Below are 18,136 nucleotides of genomic sequence, written 5' to 3'. Positions count from 1 at the left end.
GACTATTTTGCACTGAAGTGGACAAGAAATGACACAAAATCGCATATGTATGTTAGAGTGACCTTCTACCTGTGGAAGCAATTCAGACAGGTTTCAGTAAATTTCAGAGCTTGCCACAAGATTCACCCACAAGGAGTCATTTGGACATGCCACCAGTCACACAGTGTTGTTTTGGAGGGCTTCTAACTACATTTAAACTGTGCAAAATGTTCCTATGAACACCTGATCACTCACGAAAGATGGAAAGTGTATTTGTCAGTGTATTCTTGTGTAGAAAACTGTATCCCCAACTGTTTTCTTTTAAGGCACTATTCTTGACGAAATTTTAAGTGAAAGTGTCAATGAAAAAAGCCATTTCTTTCGGTTCCTTTTTTTAGGAAATTGTGCACGTTAAAGAGCTCCCTGCAAGCAAAATTACCAGCAATTACACTCATGCTGAATCAAGCAGCTCTACTGATTGCAACACAACTCACAGGCCTCTTGCTGAAGGAAAAAAAGTCAGCTCTGGAAGTGGAAAAGCTATCTGTCCTAATGTGTGACGTCTCTTTGCCTGACAACGTGGTAGTGAAGGTAAGGTAAGTTGGTGCTGCAAAGACAGAGTGACAGCAAACAGAACACAAACTTCCTTAGATAAACGACATCTTTCAAACCACGCGATACCACTTGATACATTTGTGCCCCTTGAACTGTTACAAATTGCAGCTGCACTTCAGCCCAGATTGATATCACTTGGGATGGAAGCCATCAATCCACAGGACAAGTGCAGGCTGAATACACAAATACAAAACTCACACAATCTCACTGTTCCAGTACAACACTGGAGAGGGGATGGTGCAATTATTCCAAAGGCTTAAATGTGTCTAGTCACACTATCCGACTTGAACATGGGGCCCAAGTCCTTCAAATAAGAGGGGAATTCATCTCACAAAATGGTTAGTCATCTAAAACTAGACAGACACTTACTGCAAGCAAGTTGGGACAGCTAAGACACCCATGTCTTCTGGAAAAGTCAGCCTTTTTATGTTGACTATAGTAAGCATCTGCATAACTGTGTGGACATACTCTTAGTTTTCTACCAATTCCATCATGGCTCCTGACAACCAAAGACAGTAGAGAATCAGCAACAATTTCATATTAACAATGACCTCTAAAAGCTACTAGCACCAATGAAAACGTTGTTGACTTCAGTGCAGTTTGGATCAGCTTTATCTCTAGCAACTATAGACCATAATTTTCATCTTATACTAATGACCTTAGGTGAAAAGATCGGCATTAGAGTTGGCTGGAAACAGAAAGAGGAGGAAAAATCAGCTGCTTCTGTGGAAACAACTCCAAAATTTCGCTAGGAAATAAAATAAGAACTAGCTCTGAACTTTTGAAGTCTCCAAGGTGCTGTAAGTTGACTATTGGATAGTTTATGGACTATGAGATATAGACCTCCTAAAACTGATGGGCTGCAGAGCAGCAAAAACCCCTAGAAACCTTAAGCACTGGCTTCAGGACAGCTCAGTGAGTGAGCTGCCCTTGAACAAAAAGAAGCAAGCCCAGGTTCCCCAGCGGCCCTGTGTGCAAGTTCCCAAGGAACAGAATGATATGGAATATGAAACCATTTTTTCAAAAGGAACCAGAAATTTTGCCAAGGATAAAATCTGATTATAGAGAAAAGTGAATGTCCCACTGGGAGAACTAGTCAAGCACAAAATTCCTGAGAAGCTTTGTTCCGTATTCTTTCACCAACACCATGAATTATCTTGCTCTTTCTCAGATTATTCTTGTAGCAAGTTGCTGAATTCCACTCTCTCAGAAGGTGTTCAGCTTTTATAGGTGGACTAAAGAACATGCAGATGCACTGGCCCTAAGTAAAATGTTGCTCAGGAAGTGACAGGATAATTAAGTTTCTAAGGCTGAGAACTTGTAAGTTGACTTTGCTTCTCTACCCCATCTTGGAGATTTTCTTCAATTTCTTTTCTCCTAAGGGTTTGTTTGACTGGCTCAGACTTTGTGTCTGTAAGGTAATTACAGACACAAAGACAATTAAATTGAAAAGAAGGATATTTTAAAGGCACACGGGAATTCCTTGAAAATGTAATGTGCATATTTTCATGACTAAATATTTTAAACATTAAGTTGTCATATTCTCCACTGTGAGATGAGGCAATAAATTTGCCAATGTAGGCAGATGAACCCCATTTACTCTCTATATACCTCTTCTGCAAATTATGCTGTCAGAGAAACCCCACTAAATAACACGTTTACTTTTCTTCTGAGGGAAGGAAGCTAGTGAAGGGAGTATGATCTTCAGACTCATATAAACTCAGAGATCCAAAGGTTTACAACAGGATTAAGAACTGCAGCGTCCCAAAGGGGAGTTTCTTCCACCCACAGAAAAAAAAGAAAGTGCATTTTTCCCTGTCTCAGAAGAGATGGGGATCAGGAGTGTGCTTTCATCTCCCCAGCTCTTCTTTTTTTCTCAGTTAACTCAGTTGTTTCCAATGAAAGTGTCACAGCTCTCAATTTTTTTCACTTGTTTCTAAATAAAATTCTACTCATTTCACTACAACTTTTAACATTCTCCCAAACACACCTTGAACATTAACATCTAAGCAGAGTGGAGTAACCCTGCCAGGCTGACACCAGAAAGCCGAAGTTTCTTGGGCATCCCAAAGAAACTGGCAACTACTGAGAGACTCCTGAGCTCTGACAGCATCCATAAGTTTCTGTTGAACTGACACTTTTATCATTTTGGGGCTGTGGGAGATGTTATGTCAAACATTTTCCCATCTCTGCATATCACCTTGTGAAGGTTAGGGAACCTGACGGAGTGAAATAGCTGCATCAGTGTGTGGACTGGGTGTGGGGAAGAAGAAAGGATTCATAGTGGAGCAAAGGCTTCCAGCATGAGACAATGCTGAGTAGGAGAGCCAGGGTCACACCTGTGAGATGCTATAGGAAAAAGGTGAAGGAATGAGCTATTTGTTTCAGAAAGAAGGAAAGGAATAAGTTACAGCAGCAAAGTTGCTTCAACTGGACCAGGAAGTTCAAGCATAAGGAGGAAGGGTAATTAATTTCTACAGCAGCTCTCAGATGGGCAGACTATGGTCAGAAATAAAAGCTTGTCCTGAATTCTCCCATTCTGAATGAAGGTAGCATTGAGCATAATATCAGCAGAAAGAGCAGTCTGATGGAAATGAGTAGCGCTGCATGTTTTTCTGGCCAAGAGAATGGTGTGCAGTACGTCAGGGCTTGGCGTGTGGTAGAAGGTCAGAGCTGATTCTGAGAACCCAGTAACAATAGAGTCATCATGGACACAGGTGCTTCCGGGATTGATCTTGCAATTTGGCTGTTTCCAATTAAATGTGAAGCAGCTGTGGCCCTTTATCTCCTCAAGTCACTGCAATCCATCTGAGAGGAAAGTTTCTCCCATCTCCTCCTCTCTCCCCACTCCAAGCATGCAACTCTGTTTTCTGAAGGCAGAGAGAGGAAGGGACAGCCAGTTGGCAGAAGCCCCACCAAAAAAAAAAAAAAAAAAAAAAAAAAAAAAAAAAAAAAAAAAAAAAAAAAAAAAAAAAAAAAAGTTGCCTGTCTTATCTCAGGGCAAAGCAATGAGATACTGATTCAGCCATTCATTTTCCAATGCCTTCAAGGAGGACAGCCAGCAAAATAAGAAGCAAACATGAACGCTGCTGAGGTTTTCAGACAAACAGATTTGCTACACTCCCTCAGGCAACAAAATAAACAAATGAAGCCACGTAAGGATAAGTTCTCAAGTGTTTATGGCATTGTTCTGCATGCTGAGTACAAGAGGGTTTCTTTTACAGAAAGAGATTGAGCTTTAAAGAAGGTGTTTTCAATAGTCAGCTGGTGAGATTCTAGAAGAGGCTCAGGAAGGTCAACAGTGGGCCACCAGGCAGATCAACTGGAGCTAGAGGATTTCAGAAATCCAGTCAATGAGAGCTCCCAAATACCTCCACACCAGATAAATGCACTTTATATAAACTTTTCTTTGCCAGTTCATTGATTCTGGGGCCATCAAACCCCTCCATGTCTTGGCTATCTCTTCCAGCCTGCCAAGGTCTCACTTTACTTTTCCCCAGTACCTTAAGAAAGGGTGATCTTGGCTCAGATTTATGCCTGTCACTAGACAGCAGAAATGTGAGATACTAGGTATTTATTTTTGTTGCCTTAAAGAGCAGCCATTTCCCAACCCATGCTTAGCATTTTGGACAGAGGAAGCCAACAATCTTTGGGCTTTACCCAGTCTGTATATAACTGAAAGCATCAAAAGCTTTGGGTTTTGTCACCTTTCACTCTTCCCAAGGCTTTTCTGATACACAGAAACAGTACTAGCTATTTTCTAAAAAGGTATTCTCTTGTCCTTTCTGAAACTGAAATGGATGGCAGAGCTTAAGTGTCACAGAATCATGGAATTGTCTAGGTTGGAAAAGACCTTGAAGATCATCTAGTCCAACCATTAACCTAACATTGACAGTTCCCAACTACACCAGATCCTTAAGTGCTATGTCGACTTGACTCTTAAACACCTCCAGGGATGGGGACTCCAGCCTGGGCAGCCCATTCCAATGCCCAACAACGCCTTCTGTAAAGAAATGCTTCCTAATATCCAGTCTAAACCTTCCTGGTGCAACTTGAGGCCATTCCCTCTTGTCCTATCGTTTATTACTTGGTTAAAGAGACTCATCGGTAGCTGTAGAGGACGATGAGGTCTCCCCTCAGCCTCCTCTTCTCCAGACTAAACAACCTCAGTTCTCTCAGCTGCTCCTTGTAGAACATGTGGTCCAGGCCCTTCACCAGCTTTGTTGCCCTTCTTTGGACACGCTCGAGTCATTCAATGTCCTTTTTGTAGTGAGGGGCCCAAAACTGAACACAGGAATCAAGGTGCAGCCTCACCAGTGCCGAGTACAGGGTTCAGATCCCTTCCCTGTCCCTGCTGGCCATGCTATGTCATACCAGACTACCCCACCTATTTAAGATACCACTGCTTAATTTTTATTGAACAATAAAGATCAGACTACTAATCATTTCAGGAATTATAATAGTAACCATACTGTTCTAGGAACAAAGTTATTAAAGTAAAATAGTATTTACTTATTTGGCAAGGCAGCATTGGTAGTAAGTAGGATGTAGCATGAGTGTTTTGCTAAAGTTACTTTCATAGTTTCAAATAAAGGGGCTTCAACCTGAGAAATTGTCCTTGCAAATTACTGTCAAGAAATCATTGCTATTCAGCCAAAACCACCTTCAGTTTCAATATGATATACCTCCATACATTCCGATGTGCCAACTCAAATTGTTCCTCCTTGTCCTGCGCACAATCCATCTACAACAATCCTTTTCTGAATTCCCTTGGCCAAAACATAAGCATGCAGCTGCTTCATTTTTTTCCAGCCCTTGCATTTTTTCCATGTGCTGTCTACCCCCACCAATCCCTACATTGGAGTCCAGCTGATCTTCCCTGAACACTATCCAATTTTTCTATTGTCATGGCCAGAATGCAACAAAGTGGGCTTGACTCCCTTATACAACTTATTTGGAAGTAAAGCAGAAATGTCTCTTTTGGGTTTCAGCAAAGGAAAGAAATACCTCTTATTTCATGTACAGCTCCACTGTACAGAGTGGAGAATCAAGAATCAAGAGGAAAACACCTGCAACGCTATAATCCATAAAACTTCTTTTGCTTGCAAGCAGCTCAAAATTTGTTGATTCTATGTATACATGTGGCTAGTATAGCCACTGTCCCCAAATGGTTCCTCTTCTGGGCCTGTTTTCAAATATTTTAATTTAATCTTTTAAAAAGGAAGGAGGAGAGAAAAAAAAAATAAAAAAGAAGGGTAGACAAAAATGCAAGGTTCCTTAAGATTCAATTACAGCAACATAACCCCAACAGGACCACAATTAACCTGCTGTGCTTTCAACTTTTGTTCTGTTTAACTCCACTGTCTTTTGCAGCTCACCCAGAAATCATAAAACACAAGCTATTCTAAAAAAGAGAGACAAAATGGTTTGCAGCAGCCTCCTCATTTCTAAGGGGGAGCCCCAAACTCTTTTTGATGGCTACCGCCCCTGCTGTAGGACAAAGAAAATACAGTTCCTGATGCGCAGGTCTCGGAGCCTCCTTTTTTTCTAAAGGCAGCAAGCTACTTCCTGTGAATATATTTAAATACTCTGTATTTAAACTTTCTATAATCTTCTACTGTTTCTGCACTTTGAGTAATGCAATTTTTGTGGCAACTCTACATTTCTTTACCACACCATTTATTTTTCTTTCTCTATTCTCATCTAAGACTGGCTGATCTGCCTGGATGATCAGACCATAGGGTAACATATGGAGCACCTAATCTTTATGAAGTACAACTATATGCTCTCTCTCAACTCAATCCAGCACTCATGCAAAACAGAAAACCCTTTAATAAGGTTTTGTACGTTCACTGTTCAGAACAAACTGCACTGGAATTAGGGTGCTAGTTCAGACAAAGGGACCAATCTGCTCAATGGTCTGGTCTGGAGGTGGGAACAGAAGCTACCAAGTGTAGGATAATTCAACTGTGGACATATGCATTGTTCTAGGCGGGACTGACAATTTTAGGGAAGACGTCATGAACAAGAGACACTGTTGCCAAGGTAGGGGAATGCATACACAGAGGTGCCTTACATTGCAAGTAAGTCAACATTAAGCAGTGGCTTTGTTTCAAGTTTCTTGCCCCATCACGGTATTTCAAGTCTGTGGTGACGTGTATAGACATATCCCAAGACCATAAAGAGCAGAGACTATTCTTGGACATCTCTCTGTACACTACTGTATCTGTCTTTCTTCTCAAGGGCTTTCAAACAGCCAATAAATTAATAGTTTCACAATTTCCAGTTGAAATACTTTTCACGGGAAGATGATACTTTCAACTAAATTAAAATTGCTGAGGGAAGTGCCTGCTTCCCTGAGAGGAAAGTTTCTTTGTCAAAACCTAGGAACAGTATACCTCAGCTGTTTTGGTACAGTTTGTTTGGCTTTTCTGTTTTGCTGTATTTTTAGACACAGGCATTTTTGTTGGTTTTAGCCAAAATTTCCAGCTCCAGTCAGTTACAGTGTTTACTGCTCCTCCCTGTGCCATGTTGACTTTTCTCCCTCTGCCAAAGTGCTTCTTAAATCTCCTCTGAATATATAGTCTTCCTTGTGTTTGAGAGCTTTTTCTTCCTCTTTTACCCATTGTTATTTAAGACTGTGCTTTTATTGCTCAACATATTCCAAGAAGCATTTAGGATAAATGCTGTGTCAAAGACACTTACGTACAGTGGAGCCATATTATATTCTATATGAATTATTATGGATGTTTCACAAACAAGGTTAGATCAGCCTGATTTTCCAACTATATTGAACATAGCTTTTTCAGACATGGTCTGCTAGGCCTGTGATTAATCCTCCATATTGAAACTCACCTCCTATTTGGACTATATCATGTCTGCCCACCAGGGACAGGAGCATGTTGCTAACACTTTCTCCTAATGAGGATAACAATCCTACGACATAGCAATCTCGGCCAATTTTTACCTGCAGAATGCAGAAAGGTTAATTTTGCAAGATTAGATGGTCTCTCAACTTCCCTCCCAGTTTTATTGTCTATGATATCTTTAGACAGTGACCTCATCTAAATCACCAGAAAAAAGTCTAGGGGAGGAAGGAAGTCTGTTTCACCAACTAAGGACAATTTGGTGTCGTATTTTATCATATACTAATGAAGATTGCCAAGAGCCTGATAATTAATTAATCCTTCTTGCTTGCTTTACTTGATCAGATAGATGGAGAAGCTCAGGGAATACTGAATCGTTTTTTACCTACCCACCATACTTTCCAAGGTGCACATGCTACGTTAAATCTGATTCTTCAGGCAAAGCTGAAATTCCACCTGAAGAAAAGCAGCCTGACAGAGAGGCCTGAAAAATTAAAAAAAGCAGTCTACTGCCCTGCAATGGGGAAGCAACTAAAACCCCATGGAGAGAAAAAGACAAAACAGCTATGGGGGGAAACAAGCTGAATGAGATATTTCTGGAAAACAGAAAAAACCTGTGGCACTTCTGATCTGGTATAGTGAAGCAGCTGTGATATGAATAATGTCCCCAAGTGAAAAAAACAGCCACTGAGCCTCCATATGTTTCCAAACTCACACAATGGATCCTTTACAATGCACTTTTTTTTGTCTGGAACTTGAGTGGGAAAGGGAGGTTCCTCACTGCCTCATCCACCTCCTATACTAATGCAATAATCTTGCTTAGTCACAGAAAAAGGGAGAAAAAAAAAAGAAAAGGACAGAAAGTGATTAATAATCTGTGGGCAGCTGCTTACTTTCCAATTGGTTGTCCAGGAGGGGTGTGCTCCACTTCAAATCCTGCTTGTCTCAGTACATCAATCACAGTGTTGTTACCCAGGAAGTGACCTAAAATACAGGTAGAAAATAGCACTGTCAATCAAACTGCTCCTCTCACTCGAGTTTCTCCTGTTGGAACAACAGGTTTGGGAGGCAAGGTTACTGGAAGCTAGACCAGCTTCAAAAGCAAGAAAGGCACGTTATGCAATTTGTTATAATTCAGACTCAGCTATTCACCATGTAGCCCGCTGCAGCCTTTGGCAATGGCCAGAGGAAGAGACAGTGCACAGCCTGATATAGTCTTCTTCCAACTTATTTACCCCTCCCTCCCTCATGTGGCCAAGGGACTGGTGGGATAAAAGAAAACGTAGATGAATTGCTGGTCTTGTCTTCCATTGTGGCCATTTATAGTATGTGCATGGACTAAATAAACTTCTAACAAGGATATCAAAATGACCCTGCAGTGGCAAAAAGGGCTTTGACTCATGAATTGGAAAAACATAAAACCCCAGATGTCCACTCTGTCCATCATCATTCACGGATATCTGCTTATGAAGAAGCTCTGAAGCTGCTGTACTGCACGCTCAGTGCTTATCTGCCTGAAACGGCAGTGATTCAGGAACTGCTTCATCAACCGCTCAGCCACCTGCATGGCAGGGATGGGAGGAGCTGGGATGGTAACCTTATCTCTCCTCAAACACGAAGATTTAGTCCAGGAAATCAGGGCTCTTCACTATAAGTGTAAAGGTCGCATTCCTATTCACAGAAGTAACAAAGAGCCCAGTAAGCGCTGCAGCGTGTACAGGCCTTGAAAGAGTTTATTTAAGGGAGTCCTGTATACTTGAGGTTTGAACCAAATCCCACTGGAGTCAATGGGAGCCCTCAAAGGGCTTTGGGTACAGACTCAATAAGACAGTGTAATCCCTCCAAAGCTTTCAACTTATTGTCAGAGTCCCACATTGTTTTCAGAATGGGTTAAACGTATAGAGTAAGGAGTCAAAAAGACCACTAACAGGTTTACTAAAATCAGTGTAGCCCAGTAACTTGTCTCTAACTCTAGCTTGTGGTGAATGTTAAAGGTATATAAATATATACATGAGTGACACTGAGAAAGGAAAGAACGATCCTCCTCCATTATGTCCATTAGCTTCCAGCTCTGCATGGCTGGGTGACCCCCATTTACACGCAGGTCATCGCATCTCACTGCCAGCTCTGAATAGACCAATTCACCACAAATGTGCTTAAGCCACTGCCTCCATGTACTCTTTGCCCCATGACATCTTGCAGCAAGGAGTTCCACCACGTGCCACGTGTAAAATTGCACTCCTTGGGTTTGCTGCTGCTGCTGCTTGGAGAGTGTGTGCTTGCCTTAAGCACAGACTAAGTGTTTGCAGGAGATGTTCGGAACTGCTCAGCTTCAGAGCAGAGCCTAATACTTTGCGCAGAAAAAACAAGGCAGGCAGGCCATGGCTGAGTCTCTCTCCATGCGTGCCACTGTGTAAGGAGCTGGCATAACCATCAGCAGAGTCACCCCTAGGACACTTCACCTGTCCTGCACACAGTCGCTATGCATTTGAGGGTAATTCAGTCCCCAGTATTCACTAAGTCTGCATCTCTCTGCTCACACTGCCAACAAGGGTGCTAATTCGCATCAGTTGTGGGAATGATGTAGTCTTTTAGTGCAACTTGCAAGCACTGGTAAGAGCTTTTAGCCAAAAGACATTTCTTTAAATGATTAAACGTACATTTGCAGAGCCTTAGTGTGTTCCAGGATTCCTCCACTTCCTTTTAAGAAAACTCCAAATTTCATTTTCCCCTAACTTATTTATAACAAAAGCCAAAGGAGCAGAGATCATTCCCAAAAATGTGTTACACACCCTCAGAGATTCAAGAAATGAGACATTTGTGAGTGATTAACTAGATTTGATCATATCCTGGTTTTTTATGCAGTGGCCAAGGCAAACAAAAGTCCCCATTCTATCACTGGCAAAGTGGCACTTAGAAACCAAAATCAAAGGTGTCAAAGTTAGAGACATTTCTGAGTCCATGGTACAATGTTCTACTTTCCCTGAACTGGAGACTTAAACGCCAAGAGATTTCTTAATGTAAACAATCACCTGAATCCAGCAAATCTTCGACATCATGACAGTACAAAAGAACCCAATTTTAACTGCTTTAAACCCAGGAAAAAAAAGTAACTGCAACAGTTCTGATTCTCAATCCACAAAATGGTAGGACTGTCAATGTCAGCTCCTCAGCAAAGCCCGCGAGTCCCTTCAAGTGATGAATGAAGACCAAAAGGTGATGTCTCCTGGTCTTCCCAGTCCTGCCCTCTGTGTGGAGACCATGATGCAAGCTGCTAGCTTGCTGGGCTGCTGATCTGCTGTGCATGACAGTTAAGTGAGGTGAGATCCGTGTTTCTACAGGGTAAGACACACTAAGCCTCTCAGTCCTTTGCCATACCTCTTTTTTTCTTGGGAGTTGTCCTCCAGATGTCCAAGAGTTTGTGTCAGATTTGGACTGCAGTTACAGGGAACAGAGGAGGTTTCTATAAAATGTAAAACCTACCCATGTGGGGAATGAATGTCCCCAAGACCTCTTCTAAGACCAGAGACTGAATTTCCATATCACATATCTCCTTACCCTGTGCTCCAAACTCGAAGCTTATTCCTTTAATTTTGCCTTTCCTAACATGAAGGGATACCCACCACACTCCAAATCCCTGCATAAATGAAAAATCTTCACTACAAACCTCAGAGCTATTTCATTTTAGGGCCACAATTCAACACATACTAAAATATTTTCAAAGCCCCAGTTCAACCAAGAGAAAAGAAATCAAACCCAAAGAAATCAAACCAAAAACCAACTTCAAGCTGATCCCCCAAGTAATTCTCCATTCCACACACATCAACAGAGCCTGAAGCTTTAACAACTGCTCGGAAATGGCATGAGCAGGTCTTTGCAAAGCTTTACCTTTTAGATTCTGTTTAAGATTTTCCTGTTTGCATTATCCCGCGTACATCTGGGCAAATCACCACCCATCTCACCATCAGCTTGCCCTGTTATTCCATCTTTGCCACCTGACCAAGATTTCTATGTGGACCAGCTCTGACTTCAATTTGTCTTAACTTCTCTGCTCAGTCAGAATTCACATACTGTGATTTTGTGGTTTTGTACCCGTTTATCTTACGTCACAGTAACACTCTTGCAGACAACTCATTATTTCATTACGCACACTACAAGCAACTTGAAGTCATGCTCTACCTCAGTGATGGAAAAACTGAAAACGGGCATGCGCAGACCAGCAGCCTTCCCACCCAACCCAGACATCTTCCCAGCAGTGATCCATGGCATCCCCATGGCACTGACCTCCTCAGGATCACAGATATGTGGAAGAGGAAGGTTTGAGTTAAAAGGTGGCACTTAAGAGGCCCAGTGCAGGTGTACAGTGAAACATGAAAACACTCTGGTGTCACTGCTGTACTTCCAGGGTTAAGGAATTCCTGGAAGAAATATCTTGTCCTTCCTCCTGCTGCTAAATCCATCATCATTATCCTTCCCCATTTTAAAATCCAGGAAAACTTTCTATGTGAGAAATTTCTTACATAAAATGACTCTCCTTGGTCACATACAACTTGAGATAAGCATTCACATGTTAGATATTGACAATATAATACTTTTGACAGCTTATGGCATGAAATGAAAACCAGTGTAACCTGTATATTAGAGACAATTAAGCTCAGCATCGGTGAAAAACAGCAAATCCCTGCCTCTAGCAGCCCATATGTGCAAACAGAATAGTAATAATTGGCAGATTTTTTTGTAATATCAGTGGATTTAATTTTTATTTATAGATATTAAAAAATGATCTTCTCACACACACACACATACATATATATATATATATATATATATGGTATATATATGGGGGTATGCTTCTGTTAAAAACTTTTAAAAATTTCTCTGCCTGGCCTGGAAATTTTAATTAGAAAAAAATCGAGGAAGTCTAATTATTGAAAAGTTAGAGACATATAAGACAGATTAGAGACAAGGGAACGTTCTCGATTCTTCGTTACTAATTCCGCTTCAGTCTAAATCTGAATAAACTATTCCTGCAATATTAACCAAATTTACCTTGACAGCTGATGAAAACTGGATCAAAGAGGTCAGAACACCAACTGTGTCAGAAAATCCATGTGAGTATGGGAAGAGGAGAGAAAACAGACATAAAAGATTCTCTAGATAATGACTTGAAGTGAGTGAGTCTGTACTCGGGCATGGAGACATGCAGTACAGCCTCTCCTAATGGTTTAAAATTTTTAAAAAAGATGTTGATGCAGTTGTTTCACCCTCTAAGAATAAGGGTTTTGCTTGAGGACAAGATCCAGTGCTAAGCAGAGTCATTTCGTAGTTTGAACACAAATGCAGTGGATGGGTAGTGAGGTTCACTGCACCTGGGGGGTGTTTCTTCATTAAATTTGATGAGGCCAAGATTATTCTCCTTTCACTCATGTCTTGTTCTTTTGAGACAGAGGATCTGGAGACACTGGAGGAACATGTTATACAGCATGGTTGCTAACATTAATCAAACACCTTCCATCCCTGTTTTGCTTTTTTATTTTTATTTTAAAACTGTGCTTTGGACTACAAAAAGCATATGCATGTAATGCATTTACTTATCTCCCCAAGGTTTCATTTTTCACTAGAAGAAAGAAAGAATAAACCACTTTGCTTTTTTACTAAAAGATGAAAAATACATGGTTTCCTTAAAGCATGCACATTCACACGCACACACACTGCTGAAAAAAATCCATTTTCTTCCTTTCTTAGTGGAATATCCCGAGGCGGAGAGAAATACACTTCTCAGCCAATTCCAACAGTAACAGCCACGTATTTTGTAATTGACCACAGAAACTAAAGCTCCTCTTTACCATTTCAGACATTCTGGTGACCTCTTCAATAGCATACCTAAGCATAAGGTTGCATCCCTCAAAAGTTAAATGAACTTGGGTGTTCTTACACAGAAAAATATAACCTTGATTTGATGACAGAAGCAGAAAAAATGTTTTTAAGCAAATATTATGTACTTTATCTAGGTCTAGAGATCTACTACAAATTACTTTGTCTCTTCGCTTCACGATTCTTTGTTCCATAGCTTAGAAGGATAAAGGGGTACAAAGGAGCAGGAGATAATTCCCTCACAAAGGACCTCCATTGCCAGAGCCTTTGAAGTTGTGCTAAGAAAGCCTTGCTAGCCCATTAGCTGACACACAGCAGAAACCTGAACTGTTTCCATGCACACTACAAGCAGAGCTATTTTCTGCACAATTAGTCATAAAAAGGGCCAATGTAAACTGTGTCGGGAGGTCTCAATTCTTTACATTCTCCACACAGTGAATCAGACGTTATGTATAATGTTTTGTTGCCATTTAGACCTCAGGCTGCTTTGCAATCAGGAGGTAGCACAGTCTCTATTCCTCCTTCTCTCTCACCGCTGATTTTCAAGCCTCTTGGCACTACCATAGTGTTTATGGTAGGCTTCACAAGAAGTAGGGTAGGCAAAAATGCAAATGCTGAAAGCTGCACGTTCACAAGCTGGGGCAAATACTTATTGCTTCCTTTGCTTGCTGCCTCCAAAAGTATGCCTCCATTTCTCTTATTCTAAGAACGGTCAAACTGACTACTTTGGAAGCTGAATGATAAATGTGTCAAGGAGAGGCTGTAGTAAGGAGCTACAGCAAACAGTCCAGGCAATGAATTTTATCTGAATTTACTAATTTCTCCATTATAGCCTTCCACTCTAATCCAATGGTCTCCGGGTAGCAGCACGAATTTACTGGGGGGAACCACATGACCTCCCACATTACTGTTTCCTGCCATGGCATACGTCCTAGACCCATGACGGGGAATCAGTTATGTGGATAAACCCTCCCAATTTTAAATTCTCTTTCACTCTTCCTCCAGCACCATAGCTGCTTCTTAGCCCTGCATCCAGATATTCTTTGCTAATGAATATCATCCACTAAAAATTGGAGGCTCTTCCATCCTTTCCCATGATGACTCAGATTTAGATTGCTGTCACTTCTAGAGGATGGCTCCTCCTGCCTCTTAAGTCACTTACTTTCCTGAAATCTCACTCTAGTGGTAGGGATTGCCTTGAATCAGTATCTTGAGTGCACGCTGACAAGTAGCAAATGTTGGATTTGTGCACGGATCTTTCTTTTGCAGGTTGGATCTAGATGTACCTAAGAGTTTCCACCAGTCTGAGTATTCTTCTAATGTGAAGCGCATAAAGAATGACACCAGGTGACACCATTAGGTGGGTGATATGCAGCATCTAGTAACGAGTATGATGTTAGGACTACCTGAAAATTTTAATCTTTGACTTTACTGGTAACATGAAAAAAAAGTAATGCTTATGGGGATCCAGCAGAGGAATTTTCCGGGAATGGCTGGAAGGATGCCAGTGTCCTCCCCACCTCCTCCAGTTAGAATGAAAAATATGAGCCATACTTCATGCCAGAGGATGAGACATGCAGTGCACATATCATCGGCATCCCAAACGCATCCCTACCCACACCTCAGACAAAACAGATATAACAAAAACTTCCTAGATACTGATATTCAGGTTTAAATCAAGAGCTGCGTGTGGGATTTCCAAAGAGAAAGTTACACAGCACAGAACTGTGAGTGCCCTGGGGTAACTCCTGGGCAGTAACATCACCCAAATACTATGGACAATAGATGCTCTGAGAGAGAAGGTCATGGCTGAGTGAACTGGGACCCCACAGAAACTCAGCAGCCTCAGAGACCACCCCTGTTAGATCTGTTGATGCTACCCCAAATATCTTTGCCATAGAAGAGAGTGCTCAGTGCTCAGACAAAGCCAGGAACTCTGCACCCCAACTTCCAGAAAAGTCTGTCATCCCAGGTTGCTGGCTTTCGCTCTGTTGCAAGACATGGTTTTGCACTTGGAAATTTCAGCATTATGCAAAAATCTGTGGAGGAGAACATGCAGAGAATGAGCTTTCTTCCTCCCCTGTTTGGCAGGACTATCTGAGCCCAAAGCATGCCTTAAAAAATACTTTGTACAAGCCACATACAATGGTCTTGTAAAGCAGGCTTACATCATAGCCTCCTTACATCATGCCATCCCTTCTCCAAGGCAGATGGAGAAATCATTTTCCCTCTCTTGTTTGATGTTGTTATGATCCGCAGTTGTGAGGAACTGACTCATAGCCACTTTCGGACAGTCACGGGAAGCAAAGCAATAAAACATAAAAGGCCAAAGTGTGCAGCACTTTGAACATCCAACAATCCTCCCATGGCTCTCCTTCATTCTTTCCTTGCATGTAATCACCTCTCTCCTCTCTCACCCATGAGCACTCACAGAATATGCTCTGCAGAAAGGCCACACCATATCCAGGGGGAGAATGAAGCAACGAGGGGCCAAAAGTTGAGGGGGTTATTCCAGACTGACACCAGGGTAATGGAGCACAGATTTGTGTTTCCCTGGAGTGTCTTTGAGATCTGCAGAGCATCTCATTCTGAAGCACAGACTTCCACTTTCTTGCTGCCCTAGATATAATAAACTCCCCTCATGTCCCTCCCCTTCTGCTCTTTGTCTCTGCTTAGCTCCTCCAAGCATCCCTCCTGTTGAGGGCACGGAACTGTTCTGGAGGTACCCAAATATCACACACTGGAAATGGCTCTCTGGAAGCGGCCTGGAGTGCAGTGCACAGAGCTTTCAACAGGCTCAGCATGAGATGGGCCAGAGTTTACCAGCTTGGGACTGGTGCTATGCTGGCATAACTCTCCACTTTCAGACCCAATACAGAGCCATCACCTGGGCTCAACCACTCAGTTCTGTGCTATCTTTGAAGTCTTTGTACGCCTTCAGTAGAAGACTTGCCCTAAGTATATGACAAGGAAAACAAAAAGATTTTTTTTTCTACAAAAATCTCGATTTTCTTCAAGTCTAAACCAGCTGTTTCACTTAAGAAAAACAACACTAGCAAGAACTTAAGTGAGGTCACCTCCCAAGCATCTATGGCCTCTGTGTCAGAGCAGAGCAACAACTGAGCTGTGTCAGACCAACACAACAGAGTTCATAGCTGCTTCAGACATTTCAAAAGGAAATGACTGGTCCAAGCTGGTCAGTCTCACTAGAGAGGATGGCAGCTTCACAAAGCAATTTACTCTAACGTCTCAAATATCTGGTTTTGTAAGAACATAAGCTCTCTGTGCAATTCTCGCTCCATTGACCACGTAAGTTTAAATAGTTCCTTTAGCTTCAGCATCTATCAGACATAGCATGATGGATGACCCACTAAGCTACCCTTCCACTGCTCAGAAGCTCCTAAACACTGCACAGAGCCCACCCCTTCTCCCCATCCTTCCCTCTTCTGCCCTGTCCCCCACCTTTCTTGTTGTGCCACAGCTTGCAAGGGAGAGGGAGCGTTGTTGCTCTGTGCTGGACAAGGTGGGGCTTTTTGGGCTATTTCATATTCTCGCTTTACTTACACGGCATTATAGGACTTTTCCACAGAGAGAAGTCCAACAGAAGATGGTCCTTTCAGTATATATTCTTAAAGAAGTAATTCACTGGATATCAGGGATCCAAGTTTAAAGGGCAGAGGAAAGTGGATGAGTATCTCACAGTATTCTATTAGCTCAAACCAGTATATTTGATGAACTCATTTGACAAACTGAATCCCTTCATGACTATAGTAAGGAAAAGGTCTCTTGGAGAGTAAACAACAAAGCCTACAGGTTTGAAGTGTTTTGTTTCCTAAAATGTATTTATCATGCTTGCCAGTATAAGCTTGAACAATTTATCAGGACAAAAAATTTGTAGGAAGAAAATGAGATGGGTATGGCTGAAGTAAAGGTTCACCTGTTATTTTGGCCCCAGATTTGACTGAGTGAAGACAGGGCTTGCTCGGTCTAAGATATTGCATGGAGGATATTATTGGCATTTTCCCCGATAGCAGAATGTCACAACTACATGGGATTTTATCCCCCCTCCTGTTTGTTGTTTGGGTTTTTTTGTGGTTTTTTTTTGTTTTTTTTTGTTTTAAGGTGAATGCTCCTCACTGAATCATGTTGTTGGGAACCCACCTTTCTACACAAAGTTGTGATGTGTGACTGGAGGTGTGTGCCAGCCACAGAGCTGTGTGACAGAGAAAATGTCTGTGTGCTTCATGTGATCCTCTCTAATGGACAGTGACAATATTCAAAACCTTGGGAACTTCATCCATTCCCATCACTGCAGCAGGAGACAAGAAGAGGAGTCTGACAAAAATCTTGAGAAAACCCAGCATCTCTGAGTTATATTAGGGTGCTGAGACATCTCTGAGACTGGCCCAACCACCTAGGACCATCAGATCACCTAAATGCAGAGAGTCTGGTATGAAATACACTCTCTTTATGTACAACATTGTTTGCCGATTGTCATCAACACCTCAAGCAGTGAGGAAATTGGTAAAGAAATGCAGTCTCTTTTTTTTTTTTTTCTCCCAAGGTGCCTCATTAGCGTGCTTGCAGCCTTGCTGAAGTAGACAACATGCTCCTATCTGAACCAAAGTTATCAGCTCTTTTCACATAAGCCACTGCTGGGCCCCCCGGACAGCCACCACACTAAAGTCCCGATAGCTGGCGCTAGGCAGGTAACCTCTGAGTGAAGTGTTTCATATCCCATCGCAAATCCCCCGAGCCATCCCAAACTAGTCTGGAATGCATGTGGACCTGCTTGCCAAAGC

General features: G+C 41.9%; 1 protein-coding gene across 1 annotated transcript in view; it reads right to left on the bottom strand.

The window, feature by feature from the left end:
* The window catches only part of TRABD2B (TraB domain containing 2B), a 290,728-nt gene that overhangs the window by 37,927 nt on the left and 234,665 nt on the right, over positions 1 to 18,136 (bottom strand). The window contains exon 5 of the mRNA XM_026853884.1: positions 8,354 to 8,444. Coding sequence (XP_026709685.1) covers positions 8,354 to 8,444 — 91 coding nt within the window. The remainder of the gene's footprint in view (positions 1 to 8,353; positions 8,445 to 18,136) is intronic.

This window comes from Athene cunicularia (genome assembly GCF_003259725.1).
Source record: "Athene cunicularia isolate RWA chromosome 8 unlocalized genomic scaffold, athCun1 chr8_part1, whole genome shotgun sequence".
Classification (NCBI taxonomy): domain Eukaryota; kingdom Metazoa; phylum Chordata; class Aves; order Strigiformes; family Strigidae; genus Athene; species Athene cunicularia.
This window is presented reverse-complemented; position numbering and strand designations above follow the sequence as displayed.